The sequence below is a fragment of the Manacus candei genome, unplaced genomic scaffold (genome assembly GCF_025592945.1).
Source record: "Manacus candei isolate 608988 ecotype Guabito, Panama unplaced genomic scaffold, ASM2559294v1 h1tg000048l, whole genome shotgun sequence".
NCBI classification, from domain to species: Eukaryota; Metazoa; Chordata; class Aves; order Passeriformes; family Pipridae; genus Manacus; species Manacus candei.
Window position 1 is genome coordinate 13,503,050 of NW_026138096.1, and position 24,825 is coordinate 13,527,874.

Here is a 24,825-nt window from a genome sequence, read left to right on the forward strand (position 1 = left end):
GAACCAGTGAGAGCAGCCACTGCTCTGACACGTGGCTTTCTCACTGTGCCAGGTACCAGCTGCATGGAGGGAGTTGTTTTTAATGCTGGGTTTTAATTTTCCTCCAGATGATCATTCCAGGGTTCACCTGACTCCTGTTGAAGGGGTTCCTGACTCCGACTACATCAACGCCTCCTTCATTAATGTGAGTTTTGGGATGTGAAGGGGGAAATCCCCACTGGCTCTGCCCTGGCCGGTGGTGCCTGGTCCCACCACCAAGCCTTTTGGAAAGGGCTTGGGAACTACTCCTGCAGCAGCTGGGGATTTGTGATTAGCAGCTGATGAATCAAAGAATCATTTAGGTTGGAAAAGCCCTCTGATGTCATCAAGTCCAACATTCTCTAGCATTGCCAAGGCCACCACTAACCCATGTCCCAAAATGCCACATCCACACAGCTTTTAAGTCCCTGAAAAGTGTGGCCAGTTACTTCCCAGTTTGCAGGGCTGGATGGGGGAAGGGGATGAAAAAGAAATCAAGGAATCCAGCTGAAATGGAAGCAACATTGCCCTGCTCTGCTCCCGGGAGGAGATGGGTCCTGTGTGGTTGTCACCGTGTGGCTCAAATCAGCTGGAAGGGTCACGTGAGAGGCAGGGGCACATGAAGCAAAGCAAGACCCAAAAGAGCTTTTTCCTTTCCTTCCCAGTAAATAAAATACACAAAATCAATCCCCACGAGCTCAACAGCCTCCTCTCCCAGGGATTAGTGCTGATTTTCACACAATGCTCTGAATGCAGAGTCTGATCCTGGTGGGAGAGCTGTCAGGTTCCACTTCATTAGTGCCTTGTGCCAACGAGTGGGGTCATTCCTCCATCATGTGAGTGTGGGGAGTGTTCCTCTGGGAAAACTGCCCATTGCACAGGGATTTTCCATTATTTCTGCCCCACTGTTGGTGCTGCTTCTCCCCTTGGAAGGCTGCAGCCCCTTCTCTGCATGTGGAGGAATGAGCAGCAGAGCAGGTGCTGGTTCTGTTTGTTACTGATGTAGATGAATTTTATGACTCTTGTGTTGGACAAATATTCATTTCTCTTCCTTTTTCTCTTTTTCTCTGCAGGGGTACCAAGAGAAAAACAAGTTCATTGCTGCACAAGGTAAATTCCTGGTTATTCCTCTAGCCCTGGTGGGTGGCAGCTGGGCTGGGATCCCTCTGCTCAGTGAAGCTGTGCCACTCTAACCAGAACACATCATCTTGCCAAGCTCCTCTGGTCAAAAGGAAGCTTGGCTGGTCCCACAGTTTGTTCCCAAAATGGTTTTCCCAGTCAAAGATCAGTGCTGGATGTGCTGGGAGAGGAAGAGAAGTCTTAACCTGTGCCATACCCATTGCTGGAGAGTGTCAAAGCATTTCTGCCCTGAGCCTTGTCCTTCCACCCCGGCCCACCATGCAGGTGGTGTGACCCCTGGAAATACTGCCAGGGAGCTGCTTAGTTCAATTCCCCAAATCATAGAATCATGGAATGGTTTGGGCTGGAAGGGACTTTAAAGATCATCTCCTTCCAACCCCTGCCATGGGCAGGGACACCTCCCACTAGACCAGGTTGCTCCAAGCCCCATCCAGCCTGGCCTTGAACAGTTCCAGGGATGGGGCAGATAGAAATGTCCCTGTAGTCTTCAGAAGTCCAAACATATCCCTAAAACCAAGATTCCCACTCACAGGGAGGTTCCTGTCAACAGCAGGGTGCTGCCTGCCCAGGGGAGTGTTTTGTATTTCCACTCTTGACTGGCCAGTGGGTCAGAGCATTCATTACCAGCCAGTTTCCCTGGCTCTTCCTGGAGGGGGAAGGCTGGATCAGGTCCACCAGCACTTCCAGGCTCAGGTTAAGCTTTGGCTTTGCTGTTCCCTTGCCTCACCCTTAGCCTCAGGCTTGGCAAGGGAGTCCAGGCTGAGTTAGCTCCATGTCTGGCAGGCAGCAGGGAACTATCCCTGTGCCACACTGAAATGGGATCCCATGGTTAAAGGCCAAGATCCCAGGGCAGGATTTCTGTGGACTCTGAGACGGCCACAATTTCCCTGGGTGACCTTGGGCAAGTCTGTTCCATGTTCTGTTTATCTGATTTCCCCTTCTCCAGCTAAAAATGGAATTCCTGCTCTTAAAACTTATCCAAAAATCCCATCTATTGTGTGATAGGATTATGCCTTGGGTCAGGCATGTCCAGACATCAAAGCACCTCCTGTGCTGGCATCTCTTGGCAAAAAATGTGATGGATCATCCACGCTGTGTGACCTCACACACTGGGTTTTGGTCCCAAATCGTGGGGAGTTGATCCCAGAGACAACATTTCATTTTGCCTTCCCCTCAGGACCAAAGGAAGAGACAGTGAACGATTTTTGGAGGATGATTTGGGAGCAAAACACAGCGACAATTGTCATGGTGACCAACCTGAAAGAGAGGAAAGAGGTGAGTGCCAGAGGGCTCCATGGGCTGGAATCTCGTGCCTGTGGGTGTGTCCTGGAGACATTCCCAGGCCTGTGAGGGTCCAGAGCTCACCTGCACCTGTTTTCTCTCCCCACAGTGTAAGTGTGCCCAGTACTGGCCGGATCAGGGCTGCTGGACATATGGGAACATCCGAGTGTCCGTGGAGGACGTGACTGTCCTGGTGGATTACACTGTGAGGAAGTTCTGCATCCAACAGGTGCCAGGGCTCATCTCCCATCCCACCCCACCCCTCCCCTCTCCACGCTGGGCATCCCAAAGGTGCTGCCATGCTCCTCCAAGGTGCTGTGGGATTAAGAGTTGGGGTGAAAAGATCCCCACCATTCACTTTTAACCAGAGTATTAAGAATTTATTCCTCTTAAATACCTGGGAGCCCATTCCCAGTGTGGCTGGTACTGAGAACAGGGAAAAGCTGATGGATGCCAAGGCTGAAATTCCATCCTGTCATACAAGTGTTGGTTCCTGCTCTCACCCACGGACGCTTAATGCCTGCAAATAATCAGATTTGTCCCACAAGCCAAGACAAAATCCAGCTCTGTGTGCTTGGGTTTGATTGCTTTCCCATCTGTCACCACATTTCCTTGTCCTCCAAGGAGACTCTGGGTGGTTTGGTCGCTCTGTTTGTTTTCCTGCTGTTCTCAGAGGCAGGCAAGGAAGAGCTGGTGCCTGAACACCTGTCTGGACCCTGAGTGTGACTCTCCTGAGCCTCATTCTTCATTCCAGCAGTCTGGACACGGCTGGTTTCCTCCTCTGCCTTAAATACAGGGATCCTGTGGGCAAAGGAGTGGGAAAGGATGGAGCAACAGCTTCTGTTTGAGCTTGTTGGGAATGAAATGTGGCAGCTGCTGCCAGGTTGGAGCTGCAGCCAGGGCCAGGCTGGCATCTTGCACCCCTCAGATGTGGGATGTGGTGCTGGGTGATTAAAATGTCACATTTTCAGAGACTAATCTGTCCCAGAGCCTGAGTCAGAGACTGATCCCAGTCCTTTCAGCTGTGGACGCTGCTTCTTAAGCCATCCAGCTCCATCTCAGGGCTTTAACTTCCTGTCTGCCCTCGATTTTGGGGGAAGAAAGGGAACCTGGGGGTTTATCATTAACCTGGGTACCCGTTTCCCCTCAGGTCGGGGACGTCACGAACAAGAAGCCGCAGCGCCTGGTGACTCAGTTCCACTTCACCAGCTGGCCCGACTTCGGGGTGCCCTTCACCCCCATCGGGATGCTGAAATTCCTGAAGAAGGTGAAGACCTGCAATCCCCAGTATGCAGGAGCCATAGTGGTGCACTGCAGGTGAGTCGGGCTCACAGCTGACCTCGGTCGCCTGGAAAGCACTTGCTGCTTAAAAGGAATTTTTGTTTTCAGTCAGGACTTTTTTATTATCTTTATTCAACTTTCCCGTGTTAAACGGGGATGTTCCCCATGGAAACATTCAAAAAAATGCACGTGAATGGAAGGAAATTCTTGGGATCAGTGATGTTGTTGTGGTGCAGCTCATCTTGAGGGGTCATTTGGGTTGGCTGGATGCTGAGTGAGCCAAGCTGAGCACCAGTGCTGGGCACTGGTGGCATCTCCCTTGGCTCTCCAGGCACAAGAGGACAGCACCCCTTGTTAGGAGAAGGCAGTACTGAGCTGACACCATACCTGGAGCAAGGACTGTGGTCTTAGGCCTCATATGGAGTGGTTTCAGCAAGCCTGGGGGAGCCACAGAGGCTTCCACATTTCAATATGGGGAAGCCCCACAGTTAAAGGCCAAGATGGTTATATTTACAACCTCCCAAGTCCATCTTTCATTCTTTCTTGTGAGGCAGCTGACACAAGGGCTGCCTCTTTCCACAGTGTCTGCTGGCCTCATTCTTCTTCTCCTTAGTGGTTGAGTTCCCATTAAGAGCCAAGGCCTCCCCATGGGCTCATCTTCATGTGGTGGAGGTTGAGTGGACGGAGCATCAGGCAGCTGGTAGGAACAGGCAACCTATTAGGACTCTGGACCTTAGAGATTGTCTCATTCCAACCCTCTACCATGGGCAGGGACACCTTCCACTAGCCCAGGTTGCTCCAAGCCCCATCCAACCTGGCCTTGGACACTTCCAGGGATCCAGGGGCAGCCACAGCTCCTCTGAGCAACCTGTGCCAGGGCCTCACCACCCTAAAGTCCAGCTCTCTTGGAACTCCTTTAGACACTGGAAGGTGCTCTAAGGTGTCCCCTGAGCCTTCTCTTCTCCAGGCTAACACCCCCAGCTCTCCCAGCCTGTCACACACTCCGTTGCGGTCACTGGAGAAGCTGCCAAACCCGGAGTGCAGTGAACAACAGGACCTCTCCCATCTCCCAGACAGACACTGAGGTGTTTGCTCAGGGCTGGGGAGTGTCTGGCTCGCTCCTGACTACCCTCCAAGGGCCCCCAGGCCCGCTGCCCTGACGGGCTGTCCCTTGCCTTGCAGTGCCGGGGTGGGACGCACGGGCACTTTCATCGTCATCGATGCCATGCTGGACATGATGCACGCGGAGAGGAAGGTGGATGTTTACGGCTTCGTGAGCCGGATCCGGGCTCAGCGCTGCCAGATGGTACAGACAGACGTAAGTGTGGGGCTGCCATTCCTCCTGGGCTCTGCTCTGGGGTTGGGTTTCCATCACACGGCCAAAGCCTGCGTGAGGACTGAGCGTCGTCCCTCGTTTTCGGTGGGTGTTGTGTCAAGTGAGCCCTTTATTGGGTCCTGCCCTTTTTAATCCCCTTCCCAGAATCATGGAATCATTTAGGTTGGAAGGGTCCTTAAGGCCACTGAGTCCAACCATTCTCCCAGCACTGCCAAGGCCACCACTGACCCATGTCCTCGAGTGCCACATCCACACGGCTTTTAAATCCCTGCAGGCATGGGGACTCCAACACTGCCCTGAGCAGCTGTGCCAGGGCTGGACAATGCTTTCCATTAAGACATTTTCCCCAATATCCAACCTAAACCTCCCCTTGCACAACTTGAGGCCATTTCCTCTCCTCCTGTCTGTTGTTCCCTGGGAGCAGAGCCTGACACCTCCCTGGCTCCGCCCTCCTGTCAGAGAGTTGTGGAGAGCAAGAAGGTCTCCCCTGCCCCCCTGAGCCTCCTTTTCTCCAGACTTGGATAACATTTGGGGTCACTTTAGCTTTGCCTGGTGCAGCAAATAAGGTCCAGTCCCCACTTACTGGCAGGAAGATTGTCCCTCACTTTCCTAGGGTCTCAGGGGGGCACCAGCTGCCCAGAGGGCACAGGGGGGTGGTGGGATTGCATCCAAGGGTAGTAGGGTGGTGGGATTGCATCCAAGATGTGCACAGGCACCAGGATGTGCTCCCTGGGCATAGAATGGGGACTGACAGCTTCTCCCTGCCACCCTTGCAGATGCAGTATGTGTTTATATACCAAGCACTTCTGGAGCACTATCTCTACGGTGACACGGAGCTGGAGGTGACCTCCTTAGAGATCCACCTCCAGAAGATCTACAACAAAGTGCCAGGGACCAGCAGCAACGGGCTGGAAGAGGAGTTTAAGGTGAGTGTGGCTGTTGTCCTGATGGGAGCCGGTGGGATGGTGCTGGGCCACAGGGACCAGCACGTGTTTGCCTGGCTCTGGGTGGCTCTGAAACCTGCCTCTGCTCTGCTCCTTCCCCTGCAGAAGCTCACTTCAATCAAAATCCAGAACGACAAGATGAGAACGGGCAACTTGCCAGCAAACATGAAGAAGAACAGGGTGCTTCAGATAATTCCATGTAAGGCTGGTTTGTCTGCGTGTCCGGTGGGTGTGGGGACAGGAGTCAGGCTGGAGAAACGGGGCAACAGGGACCTCATGATGTTCCTCAAGGAAAACTGCCAAGTCCTGCCCCCAGGGGGGAGCAACCCCAGGCACTAGTTTGTGCTGGGGCTACCCCGCTGGGAAGGAGCTTGGCAGGAAAGGACCTGGGGGTCCTGGTGGACACCAACCTGACCCTGAGCCAGCAACGAGCCCTTGTGACAAAGGACAGTGGTGTCCTGGGCTGTGAGAGACACAGCAGTGCCAGCAGGTCGAGGGAGGGGGGTCCTGTCCCTCTGCCCAGCACTGGTGAGGCCACACCAGGAGCACTGGCTCCAGTTCTGGCTCCCCAGTACCAGAGGGACAGGGACAGACTGGAGAGAGCCCAGGGAAGGCACTGGAGCACCTCTGCTGTGAGGAAAGGCTGAGGGAGCTGGGACAGCTCAGCCTGGAGAAGAGAAGGCTCCGGGGGTCTCATCAAAGTCCATCAACACCTGCAGGGAGGGTGCAGAGAGGACGGAGCCAGGCTCTTCCCAGTGGTGCCCAGTGACAGGACAACGGGCAATGGGCACACACTGAGACACAGGAGGGTCCCTCTGAACATCAGGGAACACGTTTTGACTGTGAGAATGACCAAGCACTGGCACAGGTTGCCCAGGGAGGTTGAGGAGTCTCCATCCTTGGAGATACCCAAGATTTGTATGGACAGATGGGCAACCAGCTGTGTGTGGCCCTGCCAGCTGGTTTCTGCTGCCAAGGCTTTCTGCCTCGAGGGGAAGGGAGTCCCAAAGCTGAGCAGGTCCTTCTGGAGTGCTCAGCATCCCCTTCTCCTTCCCCAAACCAGGGCATGGCAGAGGGTGGAGCTGACTGTCCTTGTCCCAGCCAGGTGCTGTAAGCACAGGGCTCCCCTTCCCTTATCTCTGTCTCCCACTTAGCCCTCGGTGACTTCTCAGCTAAAGGTTGGTCATCCAGGAGTTGTGATTTGAAGGAGTTCCTGAAATCTCAGATCATTTTGTTCTCTTTCAGATGAGTTCAACCGAGTAATCATTCCAGTGAAGAGAGGTGAAGAGAACACGGACTACGTAAACGCTTCCTTCATTGACGTGAGTCTTCCTTACTCCCCTCTCCATCTTCTAGTGGAAACTTCACCTCAGGCTGCTTCCTGGGGAAAGGATTTGTCCCAAACACTCCTTCTCTGAGTTTCATAAGGCTCTTTCCACTTGACTTTGCTTTTGTGTTACCGGATGGTGCTGGTTTCTGTCTCTAAGAAACCCCTCAGTATTCCCAGCTCCTCGTGTCCCATGGCTGGTGGGAGCAGAGAGCTGGAGCCTGAGCAGAGCCTCCAAGTCCTGGGCTCACTTCTGCACCTCTGGGCTCTGCTGATGGCTGTGGAGAAGTGTATCCACACATGTATCCACGGAAATGATACAGCACTGGTCATTTGGTCAGAAAACATCCGCTAGATTAGGTAATGGAGCAATACACGATCCCAAAACCCTTGAGGAAAACCAGGTCAATCCCATTATACCTGTCTGGGTGATGGGAGGAGGGGAGGCAGGGAGGTTAAGTGCTTTCCTCACCCTGGGAAGGAGGTAAGTGATTGCACATCCTTTTCTCCTGAGCAATCCTGGAGGCTCCAGGGAGACATCTCGGATGAGTATTTATCTTCTTGCAGTGCTGGCCAAGTGACAGACCCTGCTCTTTCCCAGCCCAATTTCTACTTTCATCTCCTAATGGCAGGGTTTTTTTTTTTCTCCCAAAAGGCAATCACTGCCGTGGGTTGATCCACTAAAACCAGTTTATTCCCAGTTCTAACATCCCCAATTAATTGCTCCCTGAAATCTCCTCTGCTGCGTCCCTGCGGGTGGCTCTGGCTGCCGGAGCAGCTGCCTTGTTGTGCCTCCAGAGCAGAAAGCTTCCAAAACACATAAGCAATTTTGGTTGAGGATTCAATTTCCTGCCTCTGCTGAACTTTGCTTGAATGACAAACTCCAAATGACGAAGCATCTTTAGTCACAGTCTGCAGTGAGGGCACAGGGGAACGTCGGAGGGGATTGGAAACAGAAACACTTTGTGGCTGTGGAAGAGCCAGAGTCACCCAGACTTCCTGCTGGTTTCCATAGGTCATAGAACGGTTTGGGTTGGAAGGGACCTTAAAGATCATCTAGTTCCTTTTAGTTTTGCTTACTTCTTCCAAAAATTCCCCAGTAAAAATCATACCTGAATACCTGGAGCTTAGGCAAGGCACTCAGAGTTTGCAATATTGCTTAGGCTTGCTGGAAACCCAAATCATTCTTCCCTGAATGGATAAAGTAGGGCATGTGTAGGGGATATGATCCTCCCTCAGCTTGGCAACCCAGCCATGTCCAAGAGCATTCCTCCTGCTGCTCCTGGCATCCAGGTGCTTCCAGTTCACCACTAACCCTGTTCCGAATTTCAGGGTTATCGCCAGAAGGATTCCTACATCGCCAGCCAAGGGCCGCTGCAGCACACGATAGAGGACTTCTGGAGGATGATCTGGGAGTGGAAATCCTGCTCCATAGTGATGCTGACAGAGCTGGAGGAGAGAGGCCAGGTAAGCTCCCGGGAACAGCTGCATCAAACACCAGCAAAATAAAGAAGTGGCAGGGGGTTGGAACAAGATGGTCTTTAAGGTCCCTTCCAACCCAAACCAGTCTGTGATTCTGGGAGTCTGGGATCCCACCTGGTTTTGGGCAGCTGCAGGCCCCAGAAGACTCCTCTCTCCAATCCTTTTGGAAAAATACGGGGTGCTCACCCTGTCTTCCCCCTGTGATGCTTCCTCAGGAGAAGTGTGCCCAGTACTGGCCGTCTGACGGCTCCGTGTCCTACGGAGACATCACTGTGGAGCTGAAGAAAGAGGAGGAGTGTGAGAGCTACACGGTGCGGGACCTGCTGGTGACAAACACCAGGGTGAGAGTCTGGATTCTGTCCTGGGGAGCTCTGGGTGCTCCTGGGTTTGGCTGCCATGAGCCCTTGCTGGCGTTTCTTCCGCTCCATCATCACCCCGTCATCCCAAAGGGGTGATGACACCCCTGAGAGTTCCTATCCTGCCCTCTGCCCTGCTGCCACCCAGCAGCCCTCACCCTCCTCCACCTCGTCCCTCTTCCCACCTGGACCCGGCCTCCCTCCTGCTCCCCATTCCCCACACCTGCCCTGCTCCGTGCCACGGGAATGCCACCCCTCCGCCAGCAGCTTTCCCACATGGATGGTTTTCCCAAAGCCCCGAGCTGGTGGGTTCCTTGGTGCAGATCTCCCACCAACTGTGCCTGACCTCGAGCTGTGCTCTCCCACCAGGAAAACAAGAGCCGGCAGATCCGGCAGTTCCATTTCCACGGCTGGCCAGAAGTCGGGATCCCCGGGGACGGGAAGGGGATGATCAACATCATCGCGGCGGTGCAGAAGCAGCAGCAGCAGTCTGGCAACCACCCCATCACTGTGCACTGCAGGTAAAGTGCTGGAGCAGCTTGGACACCCCTCCAAAGGGACCAGGAGCTTGGGAGATGGTCAGAGCCCCAAAGCACGTCCTGGATATACTGGGAGAGGCTGGGGCAGCACCGTTGGCTCCGCCAGTTCTCCGGCGCTTTCCCTACGGATTGTGCCCTGAGCAAAGCCAACAGGGTCAGGACAGGCGTTTTCCTTCACCTTCTGGTTTCTCTTCCCCAGTGCTGGAGCAGGAAGAACAGGCACCTTCTGTGCGCTGAGCACTGTCCTGGAGAGAGTGAAGGCAGAGGCGATCCTGGACGTCTTTCAGACAGTGAAGAGTTTAAGACTACAGAGGCCACACATGGTGCAGACACTGGTAAGGGCCTCCTGCCACGGCAAAACCTCAGCAAGGGTGGGCTGGGGGCTCAGTGTTGAGCAGAAACCTCCCTGGTTCAAGGTTTTCCCTCTCCATGAGGGAAGTTGTGGATTCCCCATCCCTGGAAGTGTCCAAGGCCAGGTCGGACGGGGCTCTGAGCAACCTGGTCTAGTGGGAGGTGTCCCTGCCCATGGCAGGGAGTTGGAGATGGTCTTTAAGGTCCCTTTCAACCCAATCCATTCTAGGATTCCATGATTCTATGGAGATGTGCCAGGAGGTGTCTGCCCTTCCTCTTGTTAAGGCATCTGGAAGATGATGCTGAAGGCATCAAGTGCCTTTTGAGCACTAAGAGGAGCTGTAGGAGCCTCGTTGGAGACACCCCTAACCACAGTCCCATATTTACGGGCTCCAGGAACCTGGAACACTGTCCTGGAGTGGCTGTGGCACAGGCTTGGGCACACAGGGAGGGTTGGAGCAGGCAGGGCTGGATGAGGTCTTGCCAGAGGGGTTTGCAAGGATGATCAGGGATGTAGGAAAAAACTCTTTTGGGGTCAAAATAGGACTTGAGAGAGGAAGCAGAAAGCAGAGAGTTTCTTTTGCTGTTGGCACCTCAGCAAGGAGGGTGGGTTTGGGGGGTCACAAAGGAGGGGGGAACCTCATGGGTGGGAATCCAGCTGAGGACACCTGGCCATGCATGGTGCCAGCTTGCCAAAGAGCACAAACCATCAAATGGTGTCTGAGGTGTGGATTTTCCTGGCCTAACACCGTTCTCTCCCCGAATCCCACAGGAACAGTACGAATTCTGCTACAAGGTGGTGCAGGAATACATCGACGCCTTCTCAGACTACGCCAACTTCAAGTGAAGAAAAAAAACAAACAAACAACAAAAACCAGGAACAAAAATCCACACACAACCCCAAACAAATGACAGAAGAGTTGCCTTCTTTAATATTTTGTAATATTCTGTTTGTTAATATACCCCTCCCCAAAAAAAAAAAACCACAAACAAAAAACCTATGTGTATATATCTTAACTGTTTTAGAGGTTGGTACCATAAGCTTCATATTAGCTGGAGATTTTATATGTAGCAAAGTGTTAGTGCAGATACTGTTGGCTCCTTTTTTTCCAATGTTTTATTGGGGAATTAAATAGCGTGATGTTTGGATTAATATTGTCACACCATCTCTCTTCTGGAGAGTTGATACAGGCTGTTATTTTGTTTGTAAATCTTTTTTTTTTTTTTTTTTCTTGAGGGAGTAAAGCCTTTTTTAAAAAAAAAAAAAAAAAGAAGAAAAAGATATCCTGGATCTCATCTGAAAACAAAACCCAAACCCCCACAACCCCACCAGCACAAGCTTTTCCAAACCTGCAGGGAAATGGTTTCACATTTTTCTGCTGGTCAGCTCTTAAAAAAAAAAAAAATAAGGAGAAAAAAAAAGAAAAAAGCTTATTCTGTGTGTGTGTATATATATAAATATCCTTATTTTTGTATGAAAAGCCAAAAAGTTTCCTCCTTTAGGGTCAGGCCACGATGTGCTGCTGGTTTGGAAACTGTAACAGCCACAGTAGTACCCAAATGTTGGGATTTCAACCCAAAAAAAAAGCAAACGCCAGAAAAACAAAAGAATTTTTGCTCCTTGAAGGAAAGGCCTGTGAGTTTGGGGCCAAATTTTAGACCAGGGATTGGGGCTGGAATGGGACCAGGTGAGCTCCATCCCCAGGTGCTGGAGGGGCTGTCAGATTATTTCTCCTGGCATCCCAAGAGATTATGGAAACATGGAATGGTTTGGGTGTGGGTTGGAAGGGACCTTAAAGACCATCCAGTTCCACCCCCCTGCCATGGGCAGGGACACCTTCCACTAGCCCAGGTTGCTCCAAGCCCTGTCCAACCTGGCCTTGGACACTTCCAGAGATGGGGCAGCCACAGCTTCTCTGCCCAACCTGTGCCAGGGCCTCACAGTCAAAAATTTTCCTAATATCCAGTATAAACCTGCCCTCTTTCAAGAAGAGTCCAGAGAGTCAAGAAAAGTCCTGAGGACTAGGGGTGCAGCACTTCTATGTTAAAAAAACCAGGTTAATCTGAGGTTATTTTTTGGTGTTATAAAGGGGTGTCTGGGGAAACACCTTCCTTTTTTTTCCTCCTGCAGTCAGGGGCACTGTGCCCAGGGTAGCTGGGGGAGCTCCATCCCCTCTGCAGGCACTGGGAGAACTAGTTTGGAGTGGAAGCTTCCCCTGAAGGATTTGGCTGGACTTCCCAAACAGTGACAGGGAGCACAGGGTGGGTGGCAGGGCCCAGGAATGGTGACAGCCTTGCCCCGGGATGCCCCAGGACTCAGGGGGAATGGGGTTGAAATGTAGGAAAACATGGGAAAAAAACAGCCCATGAGCCAGAGTATCCAAGTTTTCCAGCTTTTCCATCCAGGCAGGGTTCACAGGGGAGGTTGGTGGAGGCACACAGGCAGGGGGACCCCTACAGCAATCAAAAATACCCCCAGCAACCCAAAACACGCCCCAGAACTTGCCCTGCTCCATCACCTCGTACCCCCTCATGAACCCCAGTTTCATCCCATTGCTGATCAACTCCAGCTCCTGAATTTGGGAGACTTTGGGCCAAAGCTGCCAGTGACACTCAGAAATAAATGTGGTGACCCCAAAAGAAAAGAGGTCCCTCCTGGGAGAGGGGGGCTGCACTCACCCCCCCTGCATTCTCTACACAGGGACCACCCCAACAAGCCCTTCCATCCCGCTACCCAGTGGATTCTGGCTGCTTCCTGCTGCTAGTAATGAGGTTTTCCCCCTTTTTTTTCCTTCATTTTTAAGATCTCTGGATGGATAGGGCAAATTTTGGGGTCTGGGGAGCTGCCTTGACCTTTCACCACAGCATCTGCCCTGGCCCCATCCTGCATCCAACTGCAAATAGCAGAGACATGAGCAGCTGTCAGAGATAATCCAGGGCCAGATCCTGCCTAAATCCCCTTCCTGGGCTCCATGGCACCCTTGGAACGGGGAGCATTGGGCTGCATGGCCATTGCCAGAATCCAGCCTGGATTTGGGGGTGATGAGCCTGAAATGGGGGGACAACTGGGGAAATTGGGGCTGGGATGGGGGAAACTGATGCACAGAGGATTTACTCCCCTCCCTTCTCCAAGAGCATCCTGGGGGCTGCAAAGGAACCATCGGGGCTGGATCCACCCCTTTCCCATCGGGAAATGAGCCCGTTCTGGGGGGACCCCACCCTGAGTGATAAGCCGAACGGGGGGCACTGTTCAGACCTCCCCAAAAAAGGGGTGTCAGGTGCTGTCCTGCAGGGCCAAGGAGGTTTGGGGAGGAGGAGGTGTTGGACACTGGCACGGGGAGGACGCCATCCCATGGTCCCCGGGGGAGCAGCGGCCGGGCCGACGTCACTGTCACCGAGCCCTTCAAATAGCGGTGCCTGCCTGGGCAGCCACTGCTCCGGCCACTGCTCCAGCCACTGCTCTGGTCACCGCTCCGGCCACTGGTCACCACTCCGGCCACCGGTCACTCCTCCAGCCACCGGCACCTGCCCAGCCAGGTGAGGCTGCCCCGGCCCTGGGAGGGGGGTTCACCCCGGGGTGGGTGGTCCTGCTCACCCCGAATCAGACCCCAATAGCACCCATGGGGGGGGGGGGGGGTCCATGCTGGACCTGAATCCCAGCAGCACCACGGGGTCCCAAGCCTTCCTGTCTTCTCCAGCCCCAAAGAGCACCCATGGGGGCTCATTCCCTCTGGATCTCCATCCCCACACCACCCCCCCAGGGAGCACCCATGGGTGCTCATTCCCTCCGGATTTCCATCCCAAACCCAGTCCAAAAAGATGTTGGATCATCCCCTCTGATCTCCATCCCAAGACACGTCCATGGGTGCTCACCCTTTCCACATCTCTACCCCCAAACCCACCCCAGGCAGCACCCGTAGGTGCTCACCCCCTTTGGATCTCCATCCCAAACCCACCGCAAAGAGATGCTGGGCCATCCTTTTCACTCTTCCATCCCAAACTGCCCCCCCCCCCCCCGCGAAGTGCTCACCCCCTCCTCCCACACAACCCCTGGGGTTCCCATCTTTGCAGGACCCAAACCACCCCATGGGGGCTCATCCCTCCACCCCTCCCAAGCCCCCTCGCCCTCCGCAGCCCTCCGGGGTGCCCCCGGGGCGGGTGCCGGTGGGACAGGGCCCTTTGTGCCCCCGCAGCCCCCCGGCCATGGCTCCCCGCGGGTCGCTGCTGCTGCTGGCGCTGCTGGTGCTGAGCTGTACCCTGCCCCGCGCCCCCGCCCAGCACTGGTCCCACGGCTGGTACCCGGGGGGCAAGCGGGACCTCCGGACCCCCCCGAACCTCCAGGTAGGGTGTGTCTCCCGGATCATCCCCCTCCAAGTCATTTCCTATCCCATGGGGGTGATTTCCGCCCCTCCAAAGGTGATCCCGTGTCACTCTGCCCTGGAGTCACCACCCTGCCCAAGGTTTGTAACCCCCCTTCCCCCCCGGGGTAAAAGCCCCCGCTCCTGGGTTTACACTCCCCCAGGATTATCCTCCCTGGATTATTCCCCCTCACAACTACGGTCTCCTCTCCGAGTTCTTGGATTTATCCCCCCTGCAGTCACTTCTCCCACCCAATTATCTCTTCTAGGGTTTACATCCCCCTCTCGCCTCGGATTTACACTCCCTCCCCCCAAGGATTTATCCCACCCCGCCATAATATCCCCCCTGGGGCTTCACTTCCCCAAATCATTTTCCCCCATTATCCCCCCCTCTGATTATCCCCCCTCCCACAATTATCTCTCCCTCCAAATTGCCCCCCCTCGCAGTATTCTCCACCCCCAGATTACATGTCTCCGTGTGTTCCCTCTCCTCCGGAATCATCATCCTTGGGGGGGGGGGGGGTGTTATAATTCCCCCTTTCCCAATTATCCCTCCCCCAAAATTAACCCCCTCCGGGTTCTCTCCCCCATAGAGCTACCCCCTCCCATATTCTCCCCCCGGGGTTACACTTCCCCAAGTCATCCTCCCTGGATTATTCCCTCTCCTCGGATTATCCTTCCTGGGTTACACTTCCCCAGATTATCCCCCCTGGATTATTCCTCCCTGGGATTATCGCCCCCCCTTCCCATTATCTCCTCCCCCCGAATTACCCTGCCACGTTACCCCCTCGCAGATTATCCACCCTGGAATTTTCCCCCTCGGGATTAACCACCCCCGGGGGTGATGCCCCCTTTTTCCCCTCATCCCGGAGGTCCCCTCTCTCCCCTTCCCACGGTCGCTGTCCCGCAGGTCCCGGCCCCTCTCGGGCGCTGCCGCCCTCCCCCGTGTCCCCCCCGTCGGGAGGATCCGCTGCCGGTGAGCGGGGCCGGGGCTGGGGGGGCTCGGGGGGGCCGGGGGGGTCCCCGGGACCGGGACTGACCGACCCCCCTCCCGCAGGGGCCCGCGCTGCTCCCCTGACCGGACCCACCGACCCACGCGGGAGCGAGCCGGGACCCCCCCGCGGGGAATAAAGGGGCTGGGGGGAGCTGTGCGGAGTGATGGTGCTCGCGGGACAGTGTTTGGTGTAGCGGTGTGATGGGGGGACAAGTGTGCGTGGGGTGGGATGTGTCCCGTGGGGGCTGTCGTGTCCCGTGGGGGCTGTGTCTCCCGTGGGGGATGTGTCCCGTGAAGCGACGGGTGTGCGATGAGAGGGGGTTGTCTCTCGTGGGGGGGAGGGGGGGTGTCTGTGTGCCGTGGGGATAACGAGTGTCCCGTGGGAGATGTCGTGTCCTGTGGGGATGCTCCGTCACGGGGAGGTGCCGCATCCCCACGCGGGGAATTCGTGTCCCGCGGGGGGCCGTGTCTCATGTGTGTGTGGTTGCAATAGGAGGGGGTTGGGTCTCTTGGGAGGGCTGCGTCCTGTGGGGGTGCCGTGTCCCACGGGGAGGAGGTTCGTGTCCCATAGGTTCTTGTGTCCCATGGAGGGTGCCCGTGTCCCGAGCACGGGGAGGGCTGTGTCCCGTGGGGTGTTGTGTCCCGCTGGTGTCTGTGTCCCGCTGGTGTCTGTGTCCCGCATGGGGATCCGTGTCCCGTGTGCGCCGTCCCACTGGTGGGTGCGTGTCCTGTGGGGGTGTCCGTGTCCCACGGGAGGTGTTCCTTTCCCGTGGGTGCCCGTGTCCCACAGGTGTCCCTGTCCCCTGGGGGGGGGGGGTGTCCGCGTCCTGGGGGAGTGGGGTCTGTGTTCCCCGGGGATGGCCGTGTCCAGTCAGGATCACTGTCCCACGGGGGTCTCTGTGTCCCGTGGAGTGGGTGCATATCCCGCGGGGGTGTCCTTGTCGCTCGGGTATTCATGTCCAGTGTGGGGGTGTCCGTGTCCCCCGGTATCTGTGTCCCACGGGAGAGTCGGTGTCCCGTGGGGGTGTCCCTGCTCCATGTGTGTCCCTGTGCCGTGGAGGTCCCTGTCCCACGCGTGTCATGTCCCATGTATGTTCATGTCCCCCGCGTATCTCTGTCCCACAGAGGGTGTCAGTGTCCCGTGGGGTGTCCGTGCTCCACGGGTGTCATGTCCCACAGGTATGTGTCCCGTGGGGGTGTCAGTCCCCATGGGGATTTCACTGCTCCACGCGTGTCCCTGTGCCGTGGAGGTCCCTGTCCCACGGGTGTCATGTCCCATGTATGTCCATGTCCCCTGCGTATCTCTGTCCCATGGAAGGTGTCTGCGTCCCGTGGGGATTTCCCTGCTCCACCAGTGTCCCTGTCCCGTGGATGCCCATGTCCCTCGGGTGTCATGTCCCGTGGGTGCCCGTGGGTACCCATGTCCCCTGTGGAGGTGTCCCTGTCCCGTGAGGGTCCGTGTCCCACGGGTATCCATTCCCTGTCCCGTGAGGGCCCGTGTCCCGTGAGGTATCCATTCCCTGTCCCGTGAGGGCCCGTGTCCCACGGGTATCCGTGTCCCTATCCCGTGAGGGCCCGTGTCCCGCGGGTATCCATTCCCTGTCCCAGGAGGGTCCGTGTCCCGCGGGTATCCATTCCCTGTCCCGTGAGGGCCCGTGTCCCATGGGTATGCATTACCCTGTCCCGTGAGGGCCCGTGTCCCGCGGGTATCCATTCCCTGTCCCGTGAGGGTCCGTGTCCCGTGGGTATCCATTCCCTGTCCCGTGAGGGCCCGTGTCCCATGGGTATGCATTCCCTGTCCCGTGAGGGCCCGTGTCCCGCGGGTATCCATTCCCTGTCCCGTGAGGGTCCGTGCTCCGTGAGGTATCCATTCCCTGTCCCGTGAGGGCCCGTGTCCCACGGGTATCCATTCCCTGTCCCGTGAGGGCCCGTGTCCCGCGGGTATCCATTCCCTGTCCCGTGAGGGCCCGTGTCCCGTGGGTATCCATTCCCTGTCCCGTGAGGGCCCGTGTCCCGTGAGGTATCCATTCCCTGTCCCGTGAGGGCCCGTGTCCCACGGGTATCCGTGTCCCTATCCCGTGAGGGCCCGTGTCCCGTGGGTATCCATTCCCTGTCCCGTGAGGGCCCGTGTCCCGCGGGTATCCATTCCCTGTCCCGTGAGGGCCCGTGTCCCGTGGGTATCCATTCCCTGTCCCGTGAGGGCCCGTGTCCCGTGGGTATCCATTCCCTGTCCCGTGAGGGCCCGTGTCCCGTGGGTATCCATTCCCTGTCCCGTGAGGGCCCGTGTCCCGCGGGTATCCATTCCCTGTCCCGTGAGGGCCCGTGTCCGTGTGTCCCGCCCTCCCCGCACTCCATTTCCCGCCAGGCCCCGCTCCCTCCGTCCCGCCCTTCCCGGGCCGTCACTGCCGCTGTGTCCCCGCCATGCTGCGGGCGCTCAGCCGCTGCCGACCGGGCTCCGTCCCGGTCCCGGTGCCGGTCCTGCCGCTGGGACCCGGACCGGGACCGGGACTGGGACTGGGACACGGCCCCTGCCCCGGGCTGTGCCCCGGGTGGTCCCCGCGGGTGGTGCCGGCGCGGGGCCGCAAGAGCCGCCACGACCCCCCGGCCAAGTCCAAGGCAGGGCGGCTGAAGCTGCCGCCGCCCGTGGACCCCGAGGAGCTGCTGGTGGTGCTGGAGCGGTACCGGCAGCACCGCCTGGTGCTCGGAGCTCTCCGGTACCGGGGGTCGGGCTGCTGGGGGGCCATGGGGGCAGGGGGGTGGGCGTGGGGTGGTGGGGCAGGGCGGGGTTGGGGGGCTGGATGTGGTTCTGGGTATGGGCAGGGGGGTGACGTGGGGGGCTGGATGTGGTTCTGGGTATGGGCAGGGGGGTGATGTGGGGGGCTGGATGTGGTTCTGGGTATGGGCAGGGGGGTGATGTGGGGCCCGGGAGGGTTTGGAGGGTCTGGATGTGGCGCTGGGTATGAGGCGGGGACCTGGGTATGGGGCTGGGGGTCTGGGGAAGGATTGGAGGGGCTGGATGTGACTCTGAGTATGGGACTGGGGATGGGGCAGGGGGCTAGAGATGGGACTGGGGGGACTGATGTGGGGCAGGGGAAGGCTTGGGGGGCTGGCTGTGGCTCTGGGTGTGGGGCTGGGTGTGAGGCTATGGGGCTGCTGTGGGGCAAGGGAGGGCTTGGGGAGGCTAGATTTGGGTCTGGGTAAGGGACTGGGGATGGGGCAGGGGGCTGGTTATAGGGTTTTAGGATAGGGAAAGGTTTGGGCTGGGGGTGGGACAGGGGGCTGTGTATGGGGCTGGAGGGCTGATGTGGGGGAAAGTTTGAGGGGGCTGCATGTGACTCTGGGTATGGGGCTGCTGTGGGACAAGGTAGGGTTTGGGAGGCTGGCTGTGGCTCTGGGTAAGGCATAGGGTATGGGGCAGGGGGCTGGTTATGGGGTTGTAGGATAGGGGAAGGTTTGGGGGGTGTGGCTGTGGCTCTGGGTATGGGGCTGGTGTGGGTCAGGGGCCTGGTGATGGGGCTGAATGCTGAGTATAGGGCTGTGGGGTTTCTGTGGGAGGTTGGGGGGCTGGATTTGGGGCAGGGGGCTGGGTATGGGACATCTGTAGGGTTGAAGAGCTGACTGGACAGTGGGACTGGCTGTAAGGGCAGGGGACTGGACAGGGGGATATGGAGTTGCTTTGGGGCAGGGGAGGGTTGGGGGTCTGGCTGTGGCCATACCCCTGTGGGTATGGGGCAGGGGGCTGGGTATAGGGCTGGGGGGTTGTTGTGGTGCATGGGAGGGGTTGGGATTGTGGCCATTTGGAGCTGCTGTGAGGCAGAGGGCAGGTTGTGGGGCAGGAGTGGGTTGGGGGGATCTGGGCTACTTTGGAACAGAGGCAGATAGACTCAGGATACTCTGGGGTAGGAAAAGGACGTGGTAGTGGGACTGGGACCAGTGTAGGGCAGGAGAGAGTCAGGGTGGTGGGACTGGGACCGCTGTGGGACAGGGAAGGGTCAGGGTGGTGGGACTGGGACTGCTGTGGGACAAGGTGGTGGGGCTGGCTCTGCTGTGGAAACCCTCAGTGCTCCCAGCTGCGGGCAGGGGCTCAGTGCCCTCCCCTCCTCCCTGCAGGGCCGAGTTCAGGGCCGAGGTGCTGCAGAAGAAGCGGGAGGAGCGTCTGGGTGGGGAGAACTCCGCGGAGCTGCTGGAGGAGCACCGGCGCCTGATGGCCTGGAATGACGAGGAGAACGCCCGGCAGCGGGCACGCAGGTCAGCAGGATCCACTGCCCTGCATGGCTTTGGCTTCTGCTTGTGCAGGTCTAACCTCAGTTAGAGCCAGGCTTAATTTTTATGAAGACCCTTGACCTAAATCTTGACCTTTTTTAATAAATCTGCCATCGCAGCGTTTCCTGCGCCTCTTGAGGCTGAGGGGCAAGTTAAGGGGCTCTGGGCAGCTTCCTGCTCTCCTGAGGATGGGAGTGTCACCTCATTCATCAGGCTTTTTGTTTTCCTTTCTGTCTGGCAGAGAGGAGAGACTCAGGAAAGAAGCAGAGGAAGAGAAGAGGAGGAAGTTGGAGGTCGCGGAGAAGCAGGCCAGGAAAATGGAGGCTTTCATGAAGGAGAAGGAGCAGGAGGTTCTCCAGCTGCAGGTAAGAGCAGCTGGTGCCTCCTGGGGGACAAGCTGCCAGCAGCCCCTGCAAGGGATTTGCTGGCAGCCCGTGGGAGCCACGTGGAAGCCGTGGGCTTGTTTTCCAGAGCTCTTTCACTCAGGAGAGTGTGTAGCTGGTAGCAAGGTGTTGGCGCCTTCCAGGGGCGCTGACAGCGCGTGGATGGGAGAGAGGCCGAGCGAGAGCTCTGGGAACGGGGCGGAATAATCCCTAGGGATAATCCTGAGGGGGTATAATGCTTGTCCTTGGTTCAGGAGGAAGCCAAAAGCTTCATCACCCCCGAGAACCTGGACGCGCGGATCGAGGAGTGCCTGGACAACCCGCGCAACTACAACTTCGCCATCGACAAGGACGGGCGGGTCGTCAAGCGCACGGTGCTGTCGTAGCAGCCCCAGCGTGGGGCTCCTGGCCTGCTTTTGTGCCCAGAGCCTCCTCCCCAGAAGACCTGGAGTTCTTCTTTTTAATGTATAAATTGGCCACGGCAGTGGTGGAGAAAGGCTGCGGGGTCTGGCTGTGCTGCTTCCGAAGGGCGAACGCCGGCGGGAGGGGGGTGAGGGGGAAACTCGGGCTTGTTGGAGGCTCCAGCTCCCTGGCTCAGCCCTGTGTGGCTGTTGCTGTGCCTGTGATTCCACCTCCCACATGTTTGGATCCCTCCTGCCTTCACACACAGCGTGTGGGGAGAGAAGCAGGAGCAGTCAGGAGGCAGATCTTGGCTCTCAGCTCCATGCTGTCAGCCCCTCTGGATGCTTCCGAAGGGAAATGAGGGCTGAATGGATTTTTAGAGAACACTGGCCCTCCTCTTTTTTTGTTGTTGGGTGAAAGAATTAATTATTCCTCCTGATTTCTGCTGGGCTGGAGGGACCTGTCATCCCTGGTCATGCTTTGAACCCTCCTTTGCACATATCTTGGTGTGGCTGAATGAGAAAATATGTCTGGATGATCTGGAATTTTTGGTGTCTCCTTATTCCCCACCTTCAGCCTTATTTTACTCATCACCTGGGGTTGAAGATGTGGATCAAACTGTAATGACTCTGGGTGTTCTGGGTTGTTGGGGTCTTGCAGACTCTCAGCTTTGCCCTAAAACTGCTGGGTTTAGGTTCAGCCAGAGCCCAGGCTGACTGACCCCAGGTCCCTCTGCCCTCCCTTCCTGAGATAATTAATGTGAAATCCTCACTTTTTACTTCTGCTTTTCCTAAAAATGTCTTTTTCTCTCCTCACGAGCCTGCACCTAAACCAGGCAAGAACAGAAAAGCCACAGACTTCTTTTAGGGTTGTTTTTCTGTACAAGTTTTATTTCTAGTTAAGCTCATCACTCCAGGCTGAGTCACAGCTCTCAGCTCGTCTGTTCCCAGCCCGGGGCCAGGCTGGGACAGCGGGATGGATACGGGATCCTGCAGGTTCTGTCCTGGATGGGCTACACAAACAGCATCTCCTGGTCGCAGGATGAGTCAGTCCCACAGCCCTCTGTGAGGGGAGAGAGGGGGGAGTGTGGTGGGAAACCAGACCCCCCCAAAACAGTCCTCACAGATCTGTGCAGTGGCCCCCAGAAACCTCCCAAAACAGTCCCCAGAGACACCCCAAACTCTCCCCCCTGAAACAGCCCCCAGGGACCCCCCCAAACCAGCACTCAGAGATCCTTGAAACAGCCCTTGGAGACCCCCCCAAACCAGTGCCTAGAATTCCCTGAAACAGCCCTTGGAGACCCCCCCAAACCAGTGCCTAGAATTCCCTGAAACAGCCCTTGGAGACCCCCCAAACCAGTGCCCAGAATTCCCTGAAACAGCCCTTGGGGACCCCCCAAACCAGTGCCCAGGGACCCCGTGGTTCTGGGGTTTAATGATCTCATGCTCCTACCATGTGGCCTGGAGTTTCCTGGGATTGGTAGTGGGATCTCTGGTAGTTTAATTTAGGGAGGAGGTTGGGATTTTTGGAAAACTCATGAAAGCAAGAAGGGCCACGGGTTGCTGTACCCCGCAGGAGTGCTGCCATGCCCCATGGGAATCCCACACTTGCTCAGCCCCCAAAATTAGGTTGCTGTCTGCTTCCCTCCTGCCCCAAAACCTCCCTGAAGGGTCTGATATCCCTTCCCTGGGATCAGAATAAAATCTGCCCGGAGCAGGGTGGCCCTGGCTTTTAGGGGCGATGAACTGACACATGGATGGGACCAAGACAATCCCCTTGGGCATCATCCCCTCTCCCACTGTCCTGTATAACCCTGAATTCCCTCCCGGGTGTGCGAGGACCCCGTGACAGGAATCCCGGGAGTTCCCAGGACTCACCGGTGCTGCAGCAGATGCCGGGGGCGGCGCAGCTCCCGCCGCTGCCGCAGGGTTTGTGTCCCGACTCGCAGGGGGTGGGCAGGAAGTTTTCCTCCTGGCAGCGCAGGGTCTCGGAGGTGCCGAGGTAACAGCCCAGCTCCTCCCCGCAGCAGATGTTGGGCCCGAAGCAGTGGCCCTTGTTCCGGGGGCCGCAGGGCAGGCACTGCTCGGGGGAGAGGGGAGGGGGAAAAGAAGGTTGGGAAGAAGGGAAGGATGGGGTTAGGGATGCTCCAAACCCGCCAGGACCTACCTTCCTGATTTCCATGTCCATGACGGCACGTTTGCCCCCGATGGGGCAGTTCTGGATGTAGCAAGCGGAGGAGAGAGCCAGGAGCCCCAGGAGGCAGAGGGCCAGAGCCTTGCAGGACATGACGGCGGCGGGACGGGGAGAGTTTTTTGGATGCTCATCCCAACCACTGCCCGTGTATTTATAGTCCCCGCTCCTACTTAGGGATTCTGGGCACCGGCGTCACCCGTGCTCCTTAAAAACCACAAGGCATTGCTTCCCACACTGGAGGGCTCGGTTAATAGCCAGAGGTCAAGGACGTGAGGGCAAGGCCAAGGCGTTGGTTTGCTCCTCGGCGACGGCTCCGACGGCCGCAGGGGGAACGTGTGGAGGCTGCCGATGGAGTTTGGGGCACAGGGCCCTTCCCCACCAGCCCTGCTGAGCTGTGGCATGTCTCTCCATGTCCTATTGGGAGCCCCTCTGGCATGGGGAGGGTAGGGATGAAGGAAGGCAGCTGCAGGTGGGATGTGTCCACTCAGGAGCAGGGTCAGAGGGGCATGTGCTTCCCTTGGCTTCAAATCCCTTCAGGTGGGTAAAAAGTGAACCCATATCCTCCTCTGGGATCATCCACGAGATGTGGGGTGGGAAATGCCCTTGTTGGTCCTGTCCACCCACCCCTGCCTGGCCTTTGGGAGATGCTCAGCACTGGGCTCGTCCCGCTCTGGGACGATGGTGACACCCAGCCCATCCCCACCCACCCAACAGCACCACAGCCACTTGAAAACACCAGACCTCCTGGGCAAAGACCTGAAATCCCAAACTTCCCCATTGTTTCTCCTTGGAGCTGTGCATGGGGATGGGATGTGTTGCCCTGAACCACACCATCAGCACACGAAGGCTTCCCGAGGATGAGACTGAGGACTGACGCAACCGCCCAGGGTCCTGCTCGCCCCAGCCCCTCACCTTTGTTATCCCAATTAGGAGCTTTCCCAGCTTGAATAAATTTCCCTACTGTGGACAACACTTTCTGTCCATCAAGATCATTACCCTGCACTGGCTTAATTTGGAATTAGGCAGCCCAGAGCCCGACAGCCGTGACCTTTTCCCATCCCTCTGGCTTTGCTTCCAAATCCGCCACTTAGCGCGTCCGGCATGAGGGCAGCCAGGTCCCCATCACCCACCCGGGGTCAGTCCTGCTCCCTGGGGACAAGCCAGGCACTGGGATCCATGTTAATGGGTTGGAAATGGGGCTCAGCACCTGCTGTGTGCTGTCCCAGCAGCTCAGCTCCAGCTGCGGCACGAGGTGGAGGGGGGGAATTGCCATCCTGGAGCTCCTACGGCTGCTCGGGGGGTTCCCAGACCCCCACAAGATGTGTACTGGGAAGACAAGTGGGGAAAAAACCCACCAATTATCAGCCCTTGGTGCTTTCGGGGACTCAGCACCCTGATTTTGAGGCTTCCATCAGCTGGAGCATCATCCTGGCTCAGCCACATGTCCCCGGTGCTTCAGGAATGTTGGGGTTCACATCCCGCATCTGGGAACAGTCTGAGTGCCAGGGCAGGGCTGAACAGCCCAATTCCTTCATCTCAGCATGGAGCCCCCTGTCTATGCTGGTGTGGCCCCTTTTCCAATGATTTTGGGGTGATTTGGGGTTGCCCACATCCCCAGGGCTGGGATGAGGTGCTGGCTGCAGGGAGCAGGGGCTGGATCAATCCTGCACCCCCTGCACGGTGCTGGGAGCTGGCAGGATGGATCCCACCGGTGTCAGGGAGCTCCACCTCCTCGGAGGTGCCACCTCCCTCGGGGACACTATAAAGGACCAGCTGTCCCCTGTGCTCTGGCCAGTCCCAGCCAGGAGAGAGCTCGGAGCAGGGACCCCAATGGGTAAGAGACCTGGGAGAGGGTGGGGAGGGGGTTGGGATAACAGTACCCCAAATCTGAGGGGGTGACAGTGGGATAACATGGAGACTGATCCTGCCTGTCGGTGTCCAGAGGGGACCAGTTTGGTGAGCGATGGTGGGGAAAGATGTCACCAGCCCAAGGGGGTATTTGGAGCTGGGAGCCCAAACCTTTCTGCTCTGGGGGGGGTGTGGGGGGGGGGTTGGGTGCTTTTCCTTGCTTTTTATCATTTTCTAGTAGATGATGTGCTGGTTCCTGAAGGCAACAAGACCCCGAATCTGCCCCAAAGAGGGACTTGGCCAAGAGGTAACGTGATGGTGGCACATCC

General features: G+C 57.1%; 3 protein-coding genes and 2 long non-coding RNA genes across 7 annotated transcripts in view; 2 read left to right on the plus strand and 3 right to left on the minus strand.

Moving 5' to 3' along the window:
- The window catches only part of PTPRA (protein tyrosine phosphatase receptor type A), a 117,067-nt gene extending 106,103 nt beyond the window's left edge, over positions 1-10,964 (plus strand). For all 3 annotated transcript variants that reach the window (XM_051798175.1, XM_051798173.1, XM_051798172.1), the window contains 14 exons: positions 108-184; positions 1,092-1,128; positions 2,336-2,433; positions 2,549-2,668; positions 3,590-3,756; positions 4,903-5,038; positions 5,833-5,982; positions 6,106-6,199; positions 7,246-7,322; positions 8,660-8,794; positions 9,025-9,150; positions 9,535-9,686; positions 9,904-10,039; positions 10,828-10,964. In XM_051798175.1, coding sequence (XP_051654135.1) covers positions 108-184; positions 1,092-1,128; positions 2,336-2,433; positions 2,549-2,668; positions 3,590-3,756; positions 4,903-5,038; positions 5,833-5,982; positions 6,106-6,199; positions 7,246-7,322; positions 8,660-8,794; positions 9,025-9,150; positions 9,535-9,686; positions 9,904-10,039; positions 10,828-10,902 — 1,580 coding nt within the window. In that variant the 3' untranslated portion in view covers positions 10,903-10,964. The remainder of the gene's footprint in view (positions 1-107; positions 185-1,091; positions 1,129-2,335; positions 2,434-2,548; positions 2,669-3,589; positions 3,757-4,902; positions 5,039-5,832; positions 5,983-6,105; positions 6,200-7,245; positions 7,323-8,659; positions 8,795-9,024; positions 9,151-9,534; positions 9,687-9,903; positions 10,040-10,827) is intronic.
- Positions 1-24,825, minus strand: part of LOC127475997 (uncharacterized) — a 261,043-nt gene that overhangs the window by 135,664 nt on the left and 100,554 nt on the right. The gene's annotated exons all lie outside the window — the stretch shown is intronic.
- LOC127475988 (uncharacterized) overlaps positions 1-24,825 on the minus strand; it is a 242,551-nt gene that overhangs the window by 117,370 nt on the left and 100,356 nt on the right. The gene's annotated exons all lie outside the window — the stretch shown is intronic.
- LOC127475963 (28S ribosomal protein S26, mitochondrial-like) lies at positions 13,393-21,000 on the plus strand. The gene is made up of 6 exons (XM_051798237.1): positions 13,393-13,592; positions 14,249-14,385; positions 17,944-18,121; positions 19,518-19,655; positions 19,912-20,035; positions 20,308-21,000. Exons 1-6 carry the CDS (start codon positions 13,408-13,410, stop codon positions 20,437-20,439), a joined length of 894 nt encoding a protein of 297 aa, XP_051654197.1. The 5' UTR covers positions 13,393-13,407; the 3' UTR covers positions 20,440-21,000.
- LOC127475984 (neurophysin 1-like) lies at positions 21,342-22,746 on the minus strand. The gene is made up of 3 exons (XM_051798285.1): positions 22,622-22,746; positions 22,333-22,534; positions 21,342-21,517 (listed from the first exon to the last, which is right to left on the minus strand). Exons 1-3 carry the CDS (start codon positions 22,739-22,741, stop codon positions 21,468-21,470), a joined length of 372 nt encoding a protein of 123 aa, XP_051654245.1. The 5' UTR covers positions 22,742-22,746; the 3' UTR covers positions 21,342-21,467.